Consider the following 24,942-nt stretch of genomic DNA (forward strand, 5'->3'; position numbering starts at 1 on the left):
CATCCCTCTATTCCCATGGCTCTTTCAGAGATAGTGTTATTGTTTCCAACTTTTGCGTTCATGTCGCCCATCACAATCTTCAAGTCATGTCTTGGTATGTTTTCCAGCTCAGCTTGCAATTGATCATAAAATTCATCTTTGGTGTCTTCATCCCTGTCATTTGTTGGACTGTAGCACTGGATAATAGTTGTGTTGATCTGTTTCTCCTTCATCCTGATCTTGGTAAGTCTGCTGGGTTTCCACTCAATAAGGCTTTTCTCTATTCCTTTCTTCAGTATGATGGCTACTCCTTCATAATGCTGATTTTCTCTTCCTGAGTATAATGCTGTTTCTCCTGTGATGTTTCTAATTCTTCTTGATCCTGTCCATCTGCTTTCACTAATACCAAGAATATCCAAGTCATAATCATCTCTGATCTAACCTGCGCTGACTTTCCGGTGCCATACATTGATTGTACATTCCAGTATCCTATCCTGGTCCTCGCTTTGGTGTTCAAAACTTCTGTCCTCCTGCCAGTGGCTTACTCATGGCTTTCACCACTGTCAACCATACCAGTCACTTGCAATGGCTTCAAAAGCTCATCACACCCAATAGTGTCAGTAAATCCTTCATTTGTTGTTTCTGTAACAGAGATTTTTTTTTTTGAATTTTTTTTTGAATTGAATTTTATTTTTATTTCGAACATGTATAAAAAAATGTATGTAACTATTTGTACATACAAAAGAAAGAAAACGAGAAATAAAAAAAATAAATAAAATAACATAAAGAGCTAAGACATTACAAAACACCGCACATTGTTCGAAAAAGGAGTGGGAAGAAGTACAATACTTTTTTAATTTCCCACCCCTTTTTAACTACCCCGAAATCCAAACTACATTAATACGCCTATAAAAATATATACCATATATACACTTCATGAATATCTATATAAATATTTAATTACAAAAATAAATATATACTACATACCATATATACACTTCATAAATATCTATATAAATATATAATTAAAAATATATACTATATACCATATACTTCATAAATATCTATATAAATATATCATTACAAAAATAAATATCTACTACATACCTATCCCTATAAATATGAATATATAAACTATCCCCATAAATAAATATATACCATATATACCATATACTAAGTTAGTTCTAATATAACAATCAACTCTATTCTATTTATTCCTCATCATCCTCCGTTAACATACTTCCTCTTCTATATACTTGTTTAAAAATATTTTTTGTACCTTTTTTTAAACAGATTTATATTTGCACTTTGTTTTATTTCTGTCTCCAGTCTGTTCCATAAAGTCACCCCACAGCTCGATACGCACATGCTTTTCATATTTGTTCAAACCTTTGTTTTTTTTTTAAATTTAGGTCTCCCCTTAGATTATAAGGAAGGAATCTAAGATTTTTTTTTTTACGTGATGGGGTTGTTAGCCCCATGCCCATCCGCCAACCTGGAGGGCCAGGGATCATCTTAGTCTGGTCTCTACCCTTCAATCTGTCCAATCTACGACATGGCTCTCCGGGTCATGCAAGCCTCCATACCATGCCCAGGTGCTGATCCTTAGGAGGAACAATGAACAATAAAACAATGAAACTCTGAAGACCACATTGGGTTCCATTTCTGTTCTACTTCTGTCACCCAAGGACAGGAATGTGGGGCTACAGTGGGCACATGATCACCCAAACCTGACAGCTGATGACTGGAAACAGAACAGCAATGTTTTTCTAAGCTTCATCTGTCCTTTATACAATGAAATAGCAACAGCTTGGTAGTGCTTGGGTTTGAACCCCCAAGCTTCCTACCTCTCACTGTTGCTAGCAGCTGCAATAATTGACATAATTGCAAGTGAAAATATTTATTTTAAATGACTCACGAGGTTGTCTGCATCTCTCGAGCAGAATTCATCCACCAGGCTTGCTAGGCCTGTCACAGCTTCCCATACAACCAACCATTCTCTCTCTCTCTCACACACACACACACACACACACACACACACACACACACACACACACACACACACACACAGACAGGCAATTTAGAGTAGCTAGTTAACCTAACTGCTTGTCTTTGGACTGTGGAGGAAACTGGAGCATCCGGAGGAAATCCACATGGACAGCATGTAAACTCCACACGGAAAGGCCCCCATCGGCTGCTGGGCTCAAACTCAGAACCTTCTTGCTGTGAGGTGATGGCGCTAACTGCGATGTGCTAACTGCGATGCACCACTGTGCTGCCCCAAAACATATTTTAGTCTGATTTATCTAGTATTTATAAGATTACCTTAAACCAAATAAAAGGGTATTTAAAGTGCTTGAAATAGTCTTGTTCTATTGGTAGATATTTCTGCTAATTTGAAGCATTTATTTTGAGAAAGAAGCAAAATGATATGCCAATAGAATAAGAAAATATAAAGCTTAAAATAAGTAAAGCATTTCCAAATAGATTTACAACCCCGATTCCAAAAAAGTTGGGAAAAAGTACAAATTGTAAATAAAAATGGAATGCAATTATGTGGAAGTTTCAAAATTCCATATTTTATTCAGAATAGAACATAGATGACATATCAAATGTTTAAACTGAGAGACATCGTCTGGATGGGAGCATACGTTGCTCTAGAACCTGGATATACCTTTCAGCATTGATGGTGTCTTTCCAGATGTGTAAGCTGCCCATGCCACACGCACTAATGCAACCCCATACCATCAAAGGTGCAGGCTTCTAAACCGAGCGCTGATAACAACTTGGGTCGTCCTTCTCCTCTTTAGTCCGAATGACACGGCTTCCCTGATTTCCATAAAGAACTTCAAATTTTGATTTGTCTGACCACAGAACAGTTTTCCACTTTGCCACAGTCCATTTTAAATGAGCCTTGGCCCAGAGAAGACGTCTGTGCTTCTGGATCATGTTTAGATACGGCTTCTTCTTTGAACTATAGAGTTTTAGCTGGCAACGGAGGATGGCACGGTGAATTGTGTTCACAGATAATGTTCTCTGGAAATATTCCTGAGCCCATTTTGTGATTTCCAATACAGAAGCATGCCTGTATGTGATGCAGTGCCATCTAAGGGCCTGAAGATCACGGGCACCCAGTATGGTTTTCCAGCCTTGACCCTTACGCACAGAGATTCTTCCAGATTCTCTGAATCTTTTGATGATATTATGCACTGTAGATGATGATATGTTCAAACTCTTTGCAATTTTACACTGTCGAACTCCTTTCTGATATTGCTCCACTATTTGTCGGCACAGAATTAGGGGGATTGGTGAAAAAGAGCATCTTGGAGTGGCAGCGGCTCTCAGAAGTAAAGATGTTTACTTCTGAGAGCCGCTGCCACTCCAAGATGCTCTTTTTATACCCAGTCATGTTAATGACCTATTGCCAATTGACCTAATGAGTTGCAATTTGGTCCTCCAGCTGTTCCTTTTTTGTACCTTTAACTTTTCCAGCCTCTTATTGCCCCTGTCCCAACTTTTTTGAGATGTGTTGCTGTCATGAAATTTCAAATGAGCCAATATTTGGCATGAAATTTTAAAATGTCTCACTTTCGACATTTGATATGTTGTCTATGTTCTATTGTGAATACAATATCAGTTTTTGAGATTTGTAAATTATTGCATTCCGTTTTTATTTACAATTTGTACTTTGTCCCAACTTTTTTGGAATCGGGGTTGTAATAATCATCTCATTTGGTTTATGATAATCTTATAATAGGAAATACGAGTTAAATGTGACATTTATCATATTTTCACCTATTTACTCAGATAATACCAAGATTGTTGTGTATTTGCAGTGTGTTGTTGTGTAGAGGATTGTATTTACACACTCTATAGATTAAACTTGTCTCTGTTTTCTTTTACTTTAGTTGGATGGTCCAGTCATGAACTTTACTGGCATATTTTATGACCTGCTGAAAGATGGATAAAGATCATATTAAGACTCCGTTGATGGCTTGGTTCATAACTCATCTCATTATCTCTAGCCGCTTTATCCTGTCCTACAGGGTCCCAGGCAAGCTGGAGCCTATCCCAGCTGACTACGGGCGAAAGGTGGGGTACACCCTGGACAAGTCACCAGGTCATCACAGGGCTGACACATAGACACAGACAACCATTCACACTCACATTCACACCTACGGTCAATTTAGAGTCACCAGTTAACCTAACCTGCATGTCTTTGGACTGTGGGGGAAACCGGAGCACCCAGAGGAAACCCACGCGGACAACATGCAAACTCCGCACAGAAAGGCCCTTGCCGGCCACGGGGCTCGAACCCAGACCTTCTTGCTGTGAGGCGACAGCACTAACCACTACACCACCATGCCACCCTGGTTCATAACTATCCACTAGATTTCTTTACATTTGCTGTGTTTACCTCATAAACTCAGCAGCATTTGGAGATTAAGACGCCTGTAGAGGGTGTTTTCTTTCTTAATCAGTGAGAATTAACAGGTCTTAACAGTGGTGAAGACCATATCTGTATTAAAACAGTCCAGATATTCTGTTTCTTATGTTTATTCTTTTTCCAGCTTTCAGTGCATGAGACCGAGGACACAGATGATAACCGCTATCTGTTGGTGATGAAGGGGGCACCAGAGCGTATTCTGGAACGTTGTTCCACCATCATGGTGCAGGGCAAAGAGCAGCCCATGGATGAAGAACTGAAGGAGGCCTTCCAGAATGCCTATCTGGAGCTGGGAGGACTGGGAGAGAGAGTCCTAGGTGAGTGAGAGATGATCAAACCATGAAGAAAAAGGAAAATGTGATACCAAAGCCCACGATTCAGAATGGCATTGGAGAAACAGAATACAATTTGCCTGAATCAAAGACAGTTCAACGAGCTATCATCTAAAGTGATATAAAACGCAAATTCACACTTAAGTAAAGGCACAATGGTAAGATTAGTAAATCTGTTTCCCTGCTAACTGACCGGGGCATTGAGAGTTATCTGAATCACTTTCTTGATTGTGTGCACCCATGCCCAGATCTTTCAACACAATCACAAAGTGGTGCATGACACGTTAACTAACATAAAGCCATAATGTTCTAATGGAACAATATGTAACTATCCACTTGGTAGTTTGTGACAGGATTCCAAAACTGAGTCCTCTCATCTCTTCTACAATGGTGAACATATTTTTATATATTCCTTACACCCTTTTTGGAGCATGCTACGGAACTTTGTGGTGCCTTTTGGTTCAAATCAGCCTCCCGTTGTTTGCATCACAAACCTATACACTGTTCTCACCTTGCCATATTATTTACAAGTGAGTGTCACATGCATCTTATTTTCCCTGCTGGTCAGTTTCTTAATCAGTGTTTATTTGTATATTTTACTTCTCCTTCTGTCTCACTGACTAGTAGGACTGTGACTATGGGCCTCTATGGTAGTTGAATGGTTTTCCTTTGCCATTCAGCAAAACGGAGGAAATTTAAGTGAAGAGAGAGCGGTTCATTGTGTTGGGGACAAACCAACTCCAGCCATAGAGCCATGTATTAATTCAGCTAAAAGTGTAAAAATACTTCACTTTTACCACATGTCCAGGCATGCATGCAGCCACACAGATAGGAGCATCATTGCACACATACTTGCTTGCCTATTTTATGTAAATCTGGAGGATTAAATGTAGCATCCACTAGTTGGTACGTCAGAGCCAAAACATTCTTAGGCCCACTTTACACGGGGATGGTCTGAAACAAAAACGCAAAAGTCTGTTTTCGTTCTCACTTTTTTTCCGCGTCTACACGACCGTTTTCAAGGAGGAAATCTACGTCTATACGGTGACGCATAAATGTGTGGAATTCAATTGGATGTGCATGCCAGGCAGCTAGGTGGTGCTGTGAAAGACCTCCGCTATGTCTGCACGCATGCGCAACGTCTTCCGTCTTGTCTGATCTGCACATCTGCGCCGCGAAAACTTTGACTACTCTGGCTATGGTAAGTAAGAAAGTAAGTAAAAAAGTAAGAGCATACTATACCCGCCTCTGTTCATTAACGGTATATGTGCAGATTCGGTATAGATGTTCGAAGGACTCCTGGACGTTTATTAAAGCTGCCAGAGCAGCTTGAAGGTCCGTTGGATCGATGTAATCAGACATGCTCTTACTTTTTTACTTACTTTCTTACTTCCCAGGCTGGCATGTACAGTATATGACATATGTATGACGTAAACGCGTACCCGACGTGAGCAGATCCGAGCAGAGTTTCGCGTATTGGGTAGCTTAGACAGATATGCAACTGGGGCTGTTTTTAACTTATCCATTCTGGAAGGCGTTTTCAATTTTTTCCGTTTTTCAGCCTCGGAAACGCCGTCCCCGTGTAGACGAAAGGCACTTCCGATAAAATATTTAGTCGTTTTTACCCGACAGCGTCCTCGTGTAAACGGGCCCTTATAAGTTGAATTGTAATGTTTAGTGATTTCATGCACAGTGATTTTAAACACACTGACAAACTGTGTGTCTCTTTTAAACTTTCTGCTGTAGTCTTGATTGTTGTCACGGGCTGCATCTCAAAGCAAAAACCTGTAATGCACATTCAAAAAATATTTAATAATCTAAAAATTTGTATGCAAAGCACACATTTCAGTAATAAGAAGGAAAGTTTTTTTTTTATAACTCAAACACGAACTGAAACAGGAAATCCATTACTTTTTGGTACTTAGTAACAGTCTAGAATAGTACATAATGGTAATAGGGCTAAAAAGAAATTCAAAACTATAATATCCACAGCTTACAAGCCTTTCTAGTTCACTCTGGAGAAGTGGTGCCTAGACCAACAATACAGAGAACCCTGAACAGAAAAGAGGTCCCCAAGAAGAAGCCTGTCCTGATGAAAAATAAAAGCTACCTGTTGAAAGTTTTGCTGGAGGCCAGCTGAAAAAGCCTGAAGACTTCTGGAGGTCTGTTCTCTGGTGTCCAAAATTGAACACTTTTTGGTATATTGAGAGGGCCCAAAGAGCCAACACAGCCTACCACCAAAAAACCCTTATCCCAGACTACATCCAAATTCACATCCCTTTCTCTTGGTTGACTTGCTCACAAATTGTTCATTGCATATCACGTGAAATATCACGACTTGAGCTTTCCACTGATCTAGCTGTGATGAAGTGTTAGTGAGAAAAATCAGTTTGAATTTGCATCAAATTTAATATACGGTATGTAACTTCTCAGGTGAATAACTCATGAAGTTCCTATCATTTCACAGCAACCCAAACATCAAAATAAACAGCAGAACATATACTAGATGATTCTGTGTGACCGTGTTGTCAAGTAATCGATTTTGAACTCACAAGAAATAAAACGATAATATTTATTTCCATGAGGCACTAAGCACATATTTATGCAAACTGTCATAGTCCATAAAGTTTTCCATCATCATAGTTCTGATATTCCAGATTCCAGACAGTCTCCCTTACACAATTATGAAATGATATCTCTACTGCCACCATTTTATGGTGAGATACATGAAAAACCATAATTTCAGAAAACACAATCTTTTTCCCTTGATATAAGTAGGGATATAATCTTTAAGATAAGACCTTAAAAGTAAAGGTAGTGAAATTACTCTGAAAATAGCCTGGGGTTTGTGGGGTTTGTGAACCCTTTAGAATTTTCTATATGTCTGCATAAATATGACCTAAAACATCATCAGATTTTCACACAAGTCTTAAAAAGTAGATAAAGAGAACCCAGTTAAACAAATGAGACAAAAATATTATACTTGGTCATTTATTTATTGAGGAAAATGATCCAATATTACATATCTGTGAGTGGCAAAAGTATGTGAACCTTTGCTTTCGGTATCTGGTGTGACCCTTGTGCAGCAGTAAGTGCAACTAAACGTTTCCGGTAACTGCTGATCAGTCCTGCACACCAGCTTGGAGGAACTTTAGCCCATTCCTGCATACAGAACAGCTTCAACTCTGGGATGTTGGTGGGTTTCCTCACATGAACTGCTCACTTCAGGTCCTTCCACAACATTTCGATTGGATCAAGGTCAGGACTTTAACTTGGCCATTCCAAAACATTAACTTTCTTCTTCTTTAACCATTCTTTGTTAGAACGACTTGTGTGCTTAGGGTCGTTGTCTTGCTGCATGACCCACCTTCTCTTGAGATTCAGTTCATGGACAGATGTCCTGACATTTTCCTTTAGAATTCGCTGGTATAATTCAGAATTCATTGTTCCATCAATGATGGCAAGCCGTCCTGGCCCAGATGCAGCAAAACAGGCCCAAACCATGATACTACCACCACCATGTTTCACAGATGGGATAAGGTTCTTATGCTGGAATGCAGTGTTTTCCTTTCTCTAAACATAATGCTTCTCATTTAAACCAAAAAGGTCTATTTTGGTCTCAGCTGTCCACAAAATATTTTTCCAATAGCCTTCTATTGGAAGTGTGCCTTCTATGCACACATGCACAGATGAACACACACACATGCATGCACATACGCACACATGCATACACACTTCTGTCCACGTGATCTTTAGCAAACTGCAGACGAGCAGCAACGTTCTTTTTGGAGAACAGTGGCTTTCTCCTTGCAACCCTGCCATGCACACCATTGTTGTTTAGTGTTCTCCTGATGGTGGACTCATGAACATTAACATTAACCAATGTGAGACAGGCCTTCAGTTACTTATAAGTTACCCTGGGGTTCTTTGTGACCTCACCGACTATTACACGCCTTGCTCTTGGAGTAATCTTTGTTGGTCGACCACTCCTGGGGAGGGTAATAATGGTCTTGAATTTCCTCCATTTGTACACAATCTGTCTGACTGTGGATTGGTGGAGTCCAAATTCTTTAGAGATGGTTTTGTAACCTTTTCCAGCCTGATGAGCATCAACAACGCTTTTTCTGAGGTCCTCAGAAATCTCCTTTGTTCATGCCATGATACACTTCCACAAACGTATATTGTGAAGCTCAGACTTTGATAGATCCCTGTTCTTTAAATAAAACAGGGTGCCCACTCACACCTGATTGTCATCCCATTGATTGAAAACACCTGACTCTAATTTCACCTTCAAATTAACTGCTAATCCTAGAGGTTCACGTACTTTTGCCACTCACAGATATGTAATATTGGATCATTTTCCTCAGTAAATAAAAGACCAAGTATAATATTTTTGTCTCATTTGTTTAACTGGGTTCTCTTTATCTACTTTTAGGACTTGTGTGAAAATCTGATGATATTTTAGGTCATATTTATGCAGAAATATAGAAAATTCTAAAGGATTCACAAACTTTCAAGCGCCACTGTATCGACCTGAACAACACCCAAATGGGAAAACTACAGAGCTGTAGCAAAGACCTTAAACATCCCTGTCAGTACAACTGGTTTGCTTATATGCAGGTGGAAAGTTCCTGGAACCACCACTAATCTTCCCAGATTAGTCCATTCCTACATCTAAAGGAAAACTACTCTGCCAAAAAGAAGCACAGAGTCTTGAAGTCATTTTGACAAATTCATTTGGAGTGGAAAATGGAGCTCTTTGGCAATAATTCAGCTCATCATATTTGGAGAAAGAAAAGTTGTGATCCTCCCATAAACACCATATCCACAGTCGAGCTGCTTCTCTGCAAACTGTAATGATCCATTACATGCCATTGAAAGAAACAAATGGAATGGTGCATTGGGACACATTTAAAGGAGAATTTATTCTCATCAAACTAAATCTGGAGAGAAGATCAATAGGGCTGTAACAATATGCGTATCGAAATCGCGATACGCAGAGCCACGATCCGTGTCGCGATACAAGAAGGCAGAATCGCGGTACACCCTTTCAAACTTCTCCTCAGCCCAAAAACAGAGGCGCTTCCAAACTTCAATTTATGAATACTTTACTTTTTATTTAAATTACATTTTAAACTTACTTAAATTACTTTTATTTTTATATCTATTAGTAAGTCGTTTTTTCGCCGACCTGCGACAATCTTCTGTGAGTCACGCAACGTCCACACTCGCCACTGGCAGAGCATTCATTTCTTTTAAGCGGTCGCCATTCTGGTTGCGACGCGGGGAGCGAATCTGTAAACAAGCAGCTCATTGGCTGGCTAGGTGTGCCACAAGCCAATCACAATCACTTGACCGGAAAGGCATGCAGTGTTGCCAGATTGGGCGGGTTTAGGTGCTTTTTGGCTGGTTTTGAACATATTTTGGGGTGGAAAACGTTAGCAATTTCTGGCAACACTGAAGGCATGTCTGCTTGGGCGGAAGCCTTCTGCGGTAGTTACATTTTGACACGCGAGCAATGTTTCACCATAAAAATTCCGTAATTTCCATCTGTTTTCCGCGATCACAGAAAATCATTGGCCCTATGAGAGTGAGACAGTGAGAGAGCCACCCCCCCAAAAAAAATCTAAACGGATTTACACGATTTGGAAAAATGACTTTTTCAGAACCGAAAAAAACAGAGCTTCCGGCTCAACAGTATTATTTTGAGAAATAAAACAATCTTTGGATATACATTTGTTCATTTTTGCATACATATTACTCATTCTCTGCAGTGGTCTGAATTATTTGTTATTAAATAGTTAATGTAAGTAAGTAAAATGTTAATAAGTCAAATTTACTACTTTAAAAAAACATTTTAAAAAAAATCGTGGGTGTATCGAATCGTGGGTCAAAAATCGCGATACGAATCGAATCGTGAGTTGGGTGTATCGTTACAGCCCTAAAGATCAATGTTTCAATAAGACAAAGATCACAGACATACACCCACAATCACTGAGGACTGGTTTCTAAAAAAAAAAAAAGGACAAAGATGCTTACATGGCAGTTTTCCTGATTTTATCTATGAAGGATTTAAAATTGCAAGTCCATCAGAATGATCCTTGTATCCTTAAAGCATATACGCAAAGCTATGGCCTCACTTTCGTTTATAAATGCCTTGAGACCTCAAGAATGGCATAAGAATAGTTTTAAGCATTAACAATAAATCTAATATAGTAATTTTTTACGATTAAAGTGATTCATATAGGTAGCGGTCTGAGTGAATTACCTTGACGTCCATAACGTCACAGCAGTAAGTCTATCGGTCTCATCGCCATTTCCACTATACTAAAACACAGAGCTGACGGCAACTCTGAGCCTCCATTTTGAGCTAATTTATCGCCATGCTGTGTGTTGCTGGCTGGTGCAGCAACATGACATAAGGTAGATTTACGTTGCATTCATGGCCCAAGAATGTTCAAACTGCAAAGATTTGGACGCGTTTTGCGAGAAGTTCATGGGCACATTGGGTGGCTATGAAGTGGTCTCTCCTTTGCTCTGCACATTTTACTGAAACCTTGTATGAAACCTCTGATCTGTTGAGGGGCATTGGCTATAAACCCATATTGAAAGAGGGTGCAGTACCAACAATTAAATAAAACTACAAGAAAAGGAAAGTATTTTGTTTTATTTATTTTTTTTTTTTAAAGGAAAGTGAATTTAGTTGCACCAGTTTTCCCGGAGTGAGCTGAGGGTTGTTGGTAAAACCCGGGGTGGAACGGGACATGATATATCGCTCGGGCAGTGACCTCCCTGCTGTTGTTGCTAAAACTGGTGACATCCCGTTCCATCCTGGGTTTTAGTAATTGCCTGAGCTGAGCAGTAATGGCGGAGTACTCAGTAATGGAGAGAATGGAGAAAGAGTGGAGCAGCCATCTTATTTCTAAACTGGATATTGCTGCCATCTCGCCCTTACATGGAAGAAGCGAATGAATGGAGAACTGAACAAACAACTGAAAGTCAGATAGTTTCAGAACAATCGCCCACAAGATCGGCCTTCAGGAAGCGAGAACACAGACGGGTAAGCTCCGACTCTCATTTGGATAAAAAAAACAACAAAAACAACACGTTGTTTACCTGCATTTAGATTAATACATGTAACTTGTATTGTGTGTTTAAGTTATTGGTATAAGATTATTTAATTTGCTTCAGAATGTGATTGTCTCAGTTCATCTGATTATTTAATTAGCCTTTTACGTTTTATCAGTGAAAATGCATGCATGTACATCTATGTTGCATAAGTTACAACACCTATCCTATTTTAATGAGAGTCAACCCACAATCAGTGAAGTCAAATCAGTCTTAGTTGAGCAAGTTGGTAACAATATTTCTTACTTTCACCATAAATTTTTATTTATATGACTTTGGTCTATAGCAGTAAAAGGCCTCAGCCTCAAAACCGGTTACCGCTGTGATGTCACACACTCAGGGATGGCTAGCTCAGCGGGGCAGCTCAAATGTCAACTTTGTGGTCGATTTTAACTCTCAAAAAAATATATTTTTTAAATTCCCATTTATGCAACATACAAGAGTCAAGGATGGAGATACTATTCACTCAGAAATGTATTTAAAAATAAAGGTTCTGCGTGTATCCTTTAAGAAATTGAAGATGATTTGCCAAGAGGAATGGGCCAGAACACACTGAACCACAGTGCTGCAGAGGTTTCATTACTTCTTTCTGTAGAAATCTCAGAGCTGTAATTACCAACAAAGGCTTTGCAACAAAAAGTACGAATGATGTTCATTTGTGGTGTCTGAATACTTTTTTCTTGTCAATTTAGTTTTTAAACATGTCTTTATCTTTATAAATACATGCTTTTTGTTTGTATTTATAAGTAAGTTTGTTGTCTAACTCATATTTGTGTGTTGTCTCTTATGAGCTGTGCAATGAGCTGTACGTGAAAATGAACACTGAGCAAATTAGTTAGAAATCCGTGTGGTGCATTCTTTTGTGGCTTTTTTCTCTCCTTTTTTTAAGCGGCTTGTCAGAAGTGCTGTGCTCATGGCAAGAAATAGAACCTCACTGCAGAAGCTTTTGTTAATGTGAACCTCAAGGGAATGTGTTGGATCACTAGCAGGTTGGGCTGAGCAACATGTTTTCCACTGATGCCTGAACAGCATCACTGATGGACCAGGGTGTCCGCGGAGTCTAAAAAAGTCTAAAATTGCACATTTTCAATTTTAGGCCTAAAAAAGTCTAAAATACAGAGATATTTTGCACTGCTGGTCTAAAATGTCATTTGGGTGATTTAAGACCTAGATTACGTGCAGAATTATTCTGCACGTAGAAGATCTTCCCGGAAGTTCCTTTCAGCACCTAGATGTCACCCGGGATTGGTTAGCATCTAGGTGCTGAAAGGAACTTCCAGGAAGATTTTCTAGTTTCGGTTGTGTTGCCAGATTGGGCGGTTTTAAGTGTGTTTTAGCGGGTTTTGAACATATTTTTGGCTGCAAAACGTCAGCAGTATCTGGCAACACTGCCGGCGGGAAGATTTCCTGGTTCCGGTTTACAGCGCTGACTCAGTTCGTGCAATTGCTGGTGTTGCGTAGGCTACCGTGTAAGCTCTGTCAATTTCAGCGACAAATTAAAAATGGAAGCGGACGAATTGGTTCCTAAAAGAACTAGTAAGGGGTCAGTCATCTGGCATTTTTTTGGATATCACGAGGAGGACGTGGAACAACAAATGCCAGTTTGTAAAGTGTGCAAAAAAAAACAAAACTGTCATCACGAAAGGCAGCAGCACGACAAATATGTTCCATCACCTGAAACTCACCCGGTACAGTATGAAGAGTCTCTTAAACTCCGAACTACTTGCCCACGAGCTAAAAAAATGACCATAGCAGCCTCGTTCTCCAAAGCCACCCCATATGAGAAAACGAGTCAGAGATGGAGAGCTATAACGGATGCAATCACTAACGTCATTGCCAAAGACATGATCCCAATTAGTATAGTGGAAAAACCAGGCTTTCAAAAATTACTAAACACCCTCGATCCCAAATATGAGTTGCCTGGTCACAGACATTTTACAGAGAAAGCAATACCGGAATTATACACATCTGAGAGGCAGAGCCAGAAAACACTCAGTTCAAAAGTGTGCAAAGAGGAAAATTATGTTTTGCAGATCTCTCTCTTCTCTCCCTCAATCTCTCTCTCTATTGTGAATGTTCCAGTGGTTCTCAGTAGTCAGGTTAATAGCTTGGAGATCTATTTTTTAAAATAATTTAATGAAAGAGCACTTTTCTTATTTAGGCTAAATGTCTTTCTCAGTGTTGAGCTTGCACTTTATTGATTTGAGCTCTGAGCAGCTCTGTATTGTATTGCCCCTTTGTTGCAATTTTCAAGATTGTTTTCGCAGTTTGTGCCACATCTTTGTTGAATAAAAATAGTCTTATTTCAATTCACTTGTGATTAATCACCAACATGAAAATTTAAAATGTGTTGTTGAAAACCACCTGTAAAGTTAACCAAGAATGTTATTTAATCTGCAGGGATTGTAGTGAAAACAGTAAAGAGTAAAAGTTAGATTTCATGGGGTCCTTTAGAGGAGATTTAAATATATCGAGATATATATCGTATATCGTGAAATGGAGAAAATGTATCGGGAGATTCATTTTTTCCCATATCGCACAGCCCTGTTGTCACAGTTTGTAGCAAAATGGGCAAATGCAAGTTTAATGACTGCTGGCTTGAACGCAATGATTTCGTAGACTGGTTAAAACATGTACCAAACAATCCGTTTGAGGCGTACTGCACATTGTGCAAAAGAACACTCAAACTCAGCACCCTGGGTGTAAAGGCACCGGAATCGCACGCGAAAGCGGAGAAGCACCAGGCTGCCCATAAAAGTCTGCAACAATCGCATGCCATCACTCAATTTTGTTCACCGTTGTCAGGTCCAAGCACATCTCGAGACGGTGTATCAGCTAACTCCGTGCAAACTGTAACGCTACAACACGCAAACCGTACGGAATCGAATGCCTCATCCTCAAGTGATTTGCAGGATGTCTTTGGCTCCACTGCAACTTAGTTCCTCATTAATGCAAGAGCGCACCCTAGGGATGTAATGAGTTCATTGGTGAATGATAAATTTTGGTATTTCGAAAGTAATTCAGGTTCTCCCAATTTTCTTTTTTTTTTTTTTTTGTGCGGCATAAGTCTTAAATTTAACCTGCTGTGGTCTTAAAAAGGTCTTAAAAAGTCTTAAATTGAACTTGTTCAAGCCTGCAGACACCCTGTGGACTCACTGGATGAAGCACTGTGAAGTTAGTTGCAGATATGCACTAGATGCCTGAATCAAACAATCATACACGCAGGGAGACTCAGCAGGCTCTGAGCAGGTGTGTGAGTGCCTCCTGTTCATCTCATGGGATAGACCCTGAACATGCCGACGTTAGTTACGATGACTTTTTCACTAGATTTCTTGCCAACAAGTCGCTTGTAATGGCTGTTTAGCAGTGGAGAGATTGTAACTGTTTTTGCATACTAGTTTTGTTGTGACGGTCTTTATCATGTGTGAGCGTGTGCTCCAGGAGCTTTACTGGTGATTCTCAGTGACCCTGGCATTTATCTGGGGTTCATAGGACCATAAGTACTTAAGTAGCATTTATCCACTGAAATAAAGAAATACACATGTAACACTTCTTTGGGAGTGGACCCACTGAAGAACTGGGGCCAGGTGGGTTAGTTACTTGGGTAATTTTATTTCAGCTTTTTTTTTTTTTTTTTACCTCGCCCAGGACGGAGTCCACCAGGGGGAAAGGTGTTGTTTTTATTGTTAGCAACATTACGGGAAAACGGCTGGACCAATCTTTATGAAACTTTCAGGATAGATGGGCATTGGTCTCAAATAGAACCGTCTACATTTTGAGGGTCATCTGGTCAAGGTCACCAAAAAGGTCAAAATAATTTTTTTCATGATCCTTCAAAGTCATCATATTTACTTCAAACCAATTCCAAAATGTTCATCTTTCAATTCTGCTTCCATTGATATGCTACATGATATGCTACATCTCTCATAGTTTTCTTACCGGTTAGGGGGTCAAATGTCAGGGGGGTCAAGGTCATTGCTAAAATTTGCATATTTTCCATTATAACTTGAAAACAGAGATAGATACAGTGGATGTTTATCATTATCAACATATAGGAAGTCATATATGGGCTTTCATTTGGCACCACAACCTTTGACGTTTGTTTGTTTGTTTGTTTGTTTGTTTGTTTGTTTGTTTGTTTGTTTGTTTGTTTGTTTGTTTGTTTGTTTGTGTCTCTGTCTGTAACAATGTAGTGTCTAGATGGTTGCACCGATTGACTTCAAATTTTCAGGGTAGGTGGGCAATGGTCTGTAGATTACCTGATTAAATTTTGGGGGTAATCAGGCCAAGGTGAAGGTCAAGGTCACTGGAAAGGTGAAAATAACACATTTTCCATTATAACTCAAAAACGGTTTCTGATAGACAAATGTTTACTATTATGAGCATATAGGAACTCCCATATGGCCTTTCATTTGGCACCATGATCTTTGACCTTGAGTGACCTTGAAAGGTCAAATTCAAGGTCATGGATTTTCAGAGGGCTATAATCTGACAGCTGATGATTGAGAAATATTACCATTATCAACATATACAGATGTGGTCAGAAGTTGACATACAGTGAGATGAATGTCATAGCAGTATTTGAGCTTTCAGTAATTTCTTTGAACTGTTCTTTTTCTGTGGCAGAATGTACAGCATACATCTTTAATTAAAAAAACACTAGAATTTGGTGCACAAGTTTTAATTTTCTTTGGGTTTTCTGAAATCAACACAGGGTCAAAATTATACATACATGGTCAAAAAGATACATACAGCACACCTAATATTTGGGTTAAATGTCTCTTTGCAAGATTCACCTTGACCAAACATTTTTGTTTACCATGAACAAACTTCTTGCAGAATTCTGTTTGGATATTTCACGACTCTTCATGGTAGAATTGGTAGAGTTCAATTTTTTTTTTCTTGGCATGGATTCGACTTATAAGCACGGCCCATATATTTTCAATTGGGTTGAAGTCAGGACTTGTTTTAAGCTTAATATTAGCCTGCTTTATCTTCCACAACCAGCTCTTTTGCGTGTTTGGGTTCATTGTCCTGTTGTAAGTCCCAAGTCGTGTTCAAGTTTCTCATGGTTTGTGCTGAAGAATTCTGAGGTAGTCCTCCTTCATTATTCCATCCACTTTGTGCAGTGAACCAGTTCCACTGACAGCAAAACAGCCCCATAGCACGATGATCCTACCAACACCAGCTGGTACAGTGTTCCTCTGTACATCATGGTCATTGTGGTCAAACAACTCAATCTTTGTCTCATCTGATCATACAGCTATCCTCCGGAAGGCTTTTTCTTTGTCTGTGTAGTCAGCTTCAAACTTTAGTTAAGCTTGAAGGTGTCAATTTTGGAGCAGGGGGTTATTTCTTGGATAGCAGCCTCTTAGTCCATGGTGATCTGAACTGTAGACAGTGATCCATCAGCTTTCAGTTCATGGCAGGGCTGTGCCATGGTGATTCCCAGGTTGTTCCTGACCATCCAAACCAATTTCCTTTCAGCTGAGGGTGACAGTTTGGGTTTTCTTGAAGCAAAGTGGCTTGGCAAAGTGACTACATCTCACAATAACTTGGATACAATTGTTTGAACTGATCTTAGAATTTGCAGTTGTTTAGAAATGTCTCCAAGAAACATTCTGGAGTTGTGTATATCTGTGATCCTCTTTCTCAGATCTGCACTGAGCTCCTTGGACTTTCCCATTTTACTGTGTGTTGGCCAATACAATGAGTGCTTTTTATGAAGGCACAGAGATGCTACCAGCTGTAGTCAATCATGATCACTAACAGGAAGTTAAGAGACCTCGGCCTTGGTAAGATAGGAGACATTTTGGAAGTTTCAGCACCTCTGAATTAATAATATAAATTACTTCGTATGTAAATTTTTGACCCTGTATGTATAATTTTGATCCTGTGTTGATTTCAGAAAGCCCAAAGAAAATTAAAACTTGTGCACCAAATTCCAGGGGTTTTTTTTTCATTAAAGATGTATGCTGTACAATCATTCTGCCACAGAAAAAGAACAGTTCAGAGAAATTACTGAAAGCCCAAATATTGCCATGGCATTCATGTCACTCTATGTAAACTCCTGCCCACAACTGTAGGTATAAAATAAGCAATGCCAGGCGAGGTTTGTTTTGCCTGGCAACATTTGCCAGCTTTACAATGGTTCACTTTCTCTCACATACATGCTCGCACACACAGACACGGCGTGCATGAAAGCTCTCTCTTCCTCTCTGCTTCCTCCCTCCATATAAGCCCTTGGCTGTTACTGCAGGACACATGCACACACACACGCATACACGCATGTATGCACCATTAACTTGACACAGGTGTGATTTGTTTTGCCACTCGCCTTACCCAGTCTTGCCCTCCATTCACAAACTGGCGCTCGACCACAACACACAAAATCTGTTTCTCACGCTCAATATCTGGGATTTTTATGGCATACCTTTATTATTAAAGTTTGTAGGCATTCAACCTTGCAAACTTCAAACATTATTTAACTGGAATGCATATAATATTGTTATATTTGTGTATGCTTTGTTAGTTTATTAGCTGCATTTTCTCTCTGCTTATGCCACATTCTCAAAGTCTACACTTGATTGCTATAAATGACAGCATCCAGACCTGGGCCATTTATTTGATTAATTTCATCCTTGGCACCAATAGCCAACAGCTCGTCCCTCAGAACACTTGGTTTTTCCTCTTCTTTATTGTTTTTTCCTCTTTGTTGTTGTTTCACTGTTCTATTGTATAACATTATCTTCCTCAAAAGATCTTAACATTACAGGGTAATATGCTGGACTGTTGAACCGTGTGTGTGTGTGTGTGTGTGTGTGTGTGTGTGTGTGTGTGTGTGTGTGTGTGTGTGTAAAAAGGAGGACTCTGGGGACAGGCAGAGTTTGCCAGAGCTTCAGCTTTCTTTTATTCAGGTTTCTTCTATCCTTTTTGATCCAGTCCAAGAGTTTTCCAGCCCATTCACTTTTCACAAACAACAAAACCCAAAAGACTGAACAATTCATTACTTGTCTAACATTTAAGTTTAAACTCCGTTTCAAGTTTAATTTCAAGTGTGTGTGTGTGTGCGTGTGTGTGTTGTGTTAGCTCTGGTAGCCCCATCTCTCTCTGGGGCACAATGTCTACTGCAAGGAAAAACAACTGTATAAGTACTCATATAATACAACTGTATTATAGTACTCATGACTATAGTATTTTGGTGGTATTTTCGTCACTATAGTACTATGCCATAGTAATACTATACTAGTGCATCTCAAAAAATTAGAATATTGTGAAAAAGTTCAATATTTTCCATCAGTTATTTAAGAAAGTGAAAATATTATATATTATAGACTCATTACACATAAACTAAAATGTTTCAAGCATTTTTCTATTTTAATTTTAATCAGTATGGCATACAGTACAAAAACATAAAAAAAACCCATCCTAAAAATATTAGAATATTTCATTTCGAGTTTGAGTAAAACAGTATGAGCACAGTGTATCTCTCGGTCTAGTTCAGTACACACAACCGGGGCGCCGCCAGAAATTTTGGGCCCCATGAAAGATTAGAATTTTGAGCCCCCCAACTTTGCCCACCCTCGTCACAATTGCACTATTGTCATTATTTGACTTTTGATAGCCCATGGACCTTGAGTTTGTGACTTTGTTATTACATCTTATGTATTAACCTACCAGGGACTAGATGAAAACTGGTCAGTGACTAATTCTGGTGCATTTACAATCACAAATGAAAATTCAAGATTTTGCCACATGCCGCCTTGTGCTAGGACAATTGGTAGTGAAATGTGTGATGTGACTGCTAATAAATCATAGAAAAAGTTTTCTACCCAGCATCAAAATACCTATGGAAATCCCATGGATTGTTATGTGTTAGGTAGAAAGCTGTGTGTACTGTTCTGCAAAAAGGAAATATGTTCAAAGCAAAGTGTGTCTAGACAGAAATTTGAGCGCAAGCAGAGTTAGACTATTGGTTGCCCCTCCATGGACCAGGAGTTTTTGACCTTGTTTTCTAATTTACACTTTTATATTGTTTGACCAGTAGATGGCAGTATAAGCCCAGACATAATTCAGGCCAATGTAAGCCCATACATAAAAAGAAAAAGGAAATAAAATGGTGAATGATGCAGCAGTTATTATTGAGTTGACTGTAAATAAACATAACCAACATTATTTAACACACTGCTTTGAACTCTTCTTCATTCAAGTGTGCAAAATTGGGCTACTTAGTGTGGAGTTCATTCGTTCATGTGTTGACACAACTTGCATGCATCACTGTATCTGTATGGATTTATAAGATATACATTCTTTATAGGCTACTTCAGTGCCAGAGAGTTCCAGAAAACATCAGTAATCACAATTTCCTGCCTTGATTAATAACTAGGCAACAGTTATTTCATACAACATAATGCACTGCAAGAAATCCACTGAGAGTTTATGCTTTCTTTTAGGCAGCACTCATTTATTGTCAAAGCAAATATTCAAATATCCATGAACAATAAAATATTCAATATTCAAGATAGATTATTACCAGCAATATCAACCAATCCAAATGTAAACATGAAGAACAATATTTACACTACTCATACAGTAAAGATTTAAATACCCAATGGTTTAGAACGTGTGAACATTCCACACACGTAACCATGTCAAACACTTGACTGGTGTCCGTTATTAGCAACACTTTAATCTAGCAAACTGTATATGGCGCTCGCTCATTAAAAACTTCAATCCTAAAGCATTTATGGGTTGTATTGCTGCTTACCTCCTTCTCCAAAGGGGGGTTCAGTGGTTTGGTAGGGCGGAGGTCCCCCTGAGGCTGAATCTGTGCATATTTAGGGCATCCCATTAGTTATGAAACTGGTTATTAGCACTAGTTATTAGCACCAGCATAACGTAATATTTCATCTTGTTTATCACACAAGTCAGTTCAGTTATTAAAATGGAAAAAATGTCACTGTGCAAACTGTAAAGGTGTTCTCTTGATAGGCTAATCCAACCACGTTGATACTGTTCATTTACTGTACCATTCGCTAATATTTTGAACACACATGTGAGCGATAGCTACCTTTCTTTGGGAAAAACTGAGTGACCAGTTGCCTGCCTCTCCGGTCCCTCTCAGCTTTCAGCTGCCTTTCTTTACGTTTTTGACAGCCACTCTTCATATTTAGCGATCATAGACTGTACGCACTCCACTGCTGGCTGGCTGGCTGGCTGCTGCACCGCGACACAGCAGCAAGTAGCATTGCACTGATCAGCACACAGATTTAACGCATCGTGCTTCTACCAGAACTGGACCGTACCATTTCGCAAAAGGGGGAGAGTTAAATGACAATGTGTTGAAGAACTCAAGAAATAGACAACCTTGTTCAATTAGCTCATTTTACCAGATGGAATATTGCATTGTTGTTATTTCAAAAGTCTTAATATGCTTTTAATGATTTTAATATCAGACCCTTAAAGGGCCCCATGGCAGTGCTGGGCCCCTAGAATTGTTCTAACCTTTCCCCCCCTGGCGACGCCCATGCACACAACCACAATCATGGGGAAGACTGCTGACTTGACTGTTGTCCAGAAGATGATCACTGATGCCCTCCACAAGGAGGGTAAGCCACAAAAGGTCATTGCTGAAAAGGGTGGCTGGAAAAGGTGCACAAGCAACAGGGATGGCCGCAGTCTTGAGAGGATTGTCAAGAAAAGTTGATTCTAGAACTTGGGAGAGCTTCACAAGGAGTTGACTGAGGCTGGTGTCAGTGTATCAAGACCCATCACGAACAGACATCTTCAAGAAAGGGGATACAACTTTCGCATTCCTAATATCAAGCTACTCCTGAGCCAGAGACAATGTCAGAAGTGTCTTATCTGGGCTAAGGAGAGAAAGAAATGGACTGTTGCTCAGTGGTCCAAAGTCCTCTTTTCAGATGAAAGTACATTTTGCATTTAATTTGGAAATCACGGTTCTAGAGTCTGGAGGAAGAGTGGAGAGGCACAGAATCCAAGGTGTTTGAAACCCAGTGTGAAGTTTCCACAGTCTGTGATGATTTGGGGTGCCATGTCATCTGCTGGTGTTGGTCCACTGTATTTTATCAAGTCCAAAGTCAACACAGCCATCTACCAGGAGATTTTAGAGCACTTCATGCTTCCATCTGCTGACGAGCTTTTTGGAGATGCTGATTTCCTTTTCCAGCAGGACTTAGTACCTACCCACAGTGCCAAAACTACTACCAAATGGTTTGCTGACCATGATATTACTGTGTTTGATTGGCCAGCCAACTTGCCTGACCTGAACCCCATAGAGAATCTATGGGGTATTGTCAAGAGGAAGATGAGAAACACCCGACCCAAAAATACAGATATGCTGAAGGCCACTATCAAAGCAACCTGGGCTTCAATAACACCTCAGCAGTGCCACAGACTGATCACCTCCATGCCACACCGCATTGATACAGTAATTCATGGTAAAGGAGCCCCAACCAAGTATTGAGTGTATAAATGAATATACTTTTCAGAAGTTGGACATTTCTGTATTGTAAATCCTTTTTTTGATTGATCTTAGGGAATATTCTAATAATTTGAGATACTGGATTTCTGATTTTCATGAGCTATAAGCCATAATCATCAAAATTAAAACAAAAAAAGGCTTTAAATATTTCACTTTACATGTAATGAATATAGAATATATGAAAGTTTACCTTTTTGAATTAAGTTATAAAAAAAGGAACTTTTTCATGGTATTCTAATTTTTTGAGATGCACTAGTAGTCTTTCAGACTATAGTAATACTATTGTTTTTAAGACTTCAGTTCTCTAGACTATAGTAACACTATAGTACTCATACTGTAGCAATGTCATAGTTCTCCAGACTATAGTAACACCATAGTTCTCTAGAATATAGTAATACTATAGTTATCTAGACTGTTGTAATACTATAATACGTGTACTATAGTAAAACTATAGTTATCTAATAGTTCACCAGGCTATAGTAATATTACAGCTTGCAGTAGTAATACTATAGTTCTCCAGACCAGCCTTTCTCAACCGGGGTGCCGTGGCACCCTGGGGTGTCGTCTGGCTTCGTTAGGGGTGCCATCAAAAAATTATATATTCTAACATTGAAATAAATACAATTAATTAAAATTCCAAAAAACGATAGTTACACTAATGCAGATCATTGCTGCCTCATGCATCATCAAAATTTGTCTCATTGCCCCCTTTCCCATGTCACAACGTCACTGCTGGGGTCAGCCTGACTGCGTATATTGTATATGGGGGTGCCTTGAGAATTTGCATCCTTCTGAAGGGTGCTGTGACTGAAAAAAGGTTGAGAACTGCACACCAACATCCAGCTCAAATCTCTTCATTAAGTTTGCGGATGACATGACTGTGGTGGGTCTCATCAACAATGGTGATGAGACAGTCTACAGGAGTGAGGTGAGCCGCTTGGCCATGTGGTGCAAGGACAACAATCTCCGTCTGAATGTGGAGAAGACGAAGGAGATTGTTGTGGACTTCAGGAGAGAGCACACCCAGCATGCTCCACTATCTATCGACGGTGCTGCAGTGGAGAGGGTGAGCAGCACCAAGTTTCTGGGTGTGCACATCTCTAAAGACCTGTCCTGGAGCAACAACACCGCATCACTGGCCAAAAAAGCCCAACAGCGTCTGTACTTCCTCCGCAAACTGAGGAGGGCAAGAGCCCCGGCCCCCATCATGCACACTTTCTACAGAGGCACCATCGAGAACATCCTGACCAGCTGCATCACCGTGTGGTACGGCGCCTGCACTGTGTCCTGCTGCAAGTCTCTGCAGCGCATCGTGAGAGCAGCTGAGAAGATCATTGGTGTCTCTCTCCCTTCTCTAATGGATATTTATAACTCCCGCCTCACCCGCAAAGCCATCAGGATTGCAGGTGACCCCCACCCACCCATCTCACAGCCTCTTCAGCCTGCTGCCGTTGGGGAGGAGACTGCGGAGTCTCCGGGCCAAAACCAGCAGGCTCAAGAACAGTTTCTTTCACCAGGCGGTCAGGAGGCTCAACTCCCTCCCTGTTCTGCCCCTCCTCCCCCCTCTGCCCCCTGCCACAGATTCGGCTCGCACACCCCCCTTCAGCATCTGACATGTCATCCTCACAGTTTCCCCCCCCAACACACTCACTCTCTCACTCACACACACACACACACACACACATAAAGGCCAATTTATGCTGACAACCCAGTCCTCGCAGATGGTGTCGCAGACAGTGTCTGCGTAGCCCCGCCACCTTCGCAGACGCTCTGCGCGCACCTCCCAAAAATTGTGACCACCGCAGAAGCCTCGCAGACAAGAGGGCTCTGATTGGTCCACTCTACCCGCTGTACACGCACTTCCGCTTCCCTACTTTCCCGGTTTGTTTTGTTTTCACGACCGGCATTTTTAAAAACACGAGCGAAAATGGAGCAGCATGAAGAGCGGTTGATTGAGGAAGTGAAGAAGTACGGACATCTATACGACTCCAGTTCTAGTCATTATAAAAAAGTTCTAGTCATTATAAGTAACCGGAGGATAAACACTCCATTAACCACACCCACCAACTACTCCTAGCGACTTCTCGCCCCCTTGCGTTGTGCCGGTGAATAACATCGCGCACGCCTATTACTCCCCGCTCAACGATAAATTACAACTGTCTGCGAAAAGCTATCTGCGAAAGCCTTGTCGCACAAGCATGCAGAGGCCTTAACATCTCATCATTCATTAACACACTGAACTCAGGGACTGCACATTTCACTTTACCTCACTCATTTGCACTATTCCGCACTACCTCATCTTAACAGCTGCTAGTTTGTTTATACTGCTTGTTTCATGTTTCATGTTTACCTGCTATACCTCAAGTGCCCTTGACTGTTTGGTTATTTGAACCAATTTATGTGTGTGTGTGTGTGTGTGTGTGTGTGTGTGTGTGTGTGTGTGTGTGTGTGTGTTTAGTCTACGTCTAGTTCATGTCTGAGTGTTTAGTCTGTGTGTAGTTCTTATCTAGTGTTTATACTGTTTATTTATATTGTTTGAGTGTTTAGTCTAT

General features: G+C 40.1%; 1 protein-coding gene across 1 annotated transcript in view; it reads left to right on the forward strand.

Moving 5' to 3' along the window:
- Nucleotides 1-24,942, forward strand: part of LOC132870328 (sodium/potassium-transporting ATPase subunit alpha-3-like) — a 127,262-nt gene that overhangs the window by 49,249 nt on the left and 53,071 nt on the right. The window contains exon 10 of the mRNA XM_060903960.1: nt 4,551-4,743. Coding sequence (XP_060759943.1) covers nt 4,551-4,743 — 193 coding nt within the window. The remainder of the gene's footprint in view (nt 1-4,550; nt 4,744-24,942) is intronic.

The sequence above is a fragment of the Neoarius graeffei genome, chromosome 22 (assembly GCF_027579695.1).
Source record: "Neoarius graeffei isolate fNeoGra1 chromosome 22, fNeoGra1.pri, whole genome shotgun sequence".
NCBI lineage: Eukaryota > Metazoa > Chordata > Actinopteri > Siluriformes > Ariidae > Neoarius > Neoarius graeffei.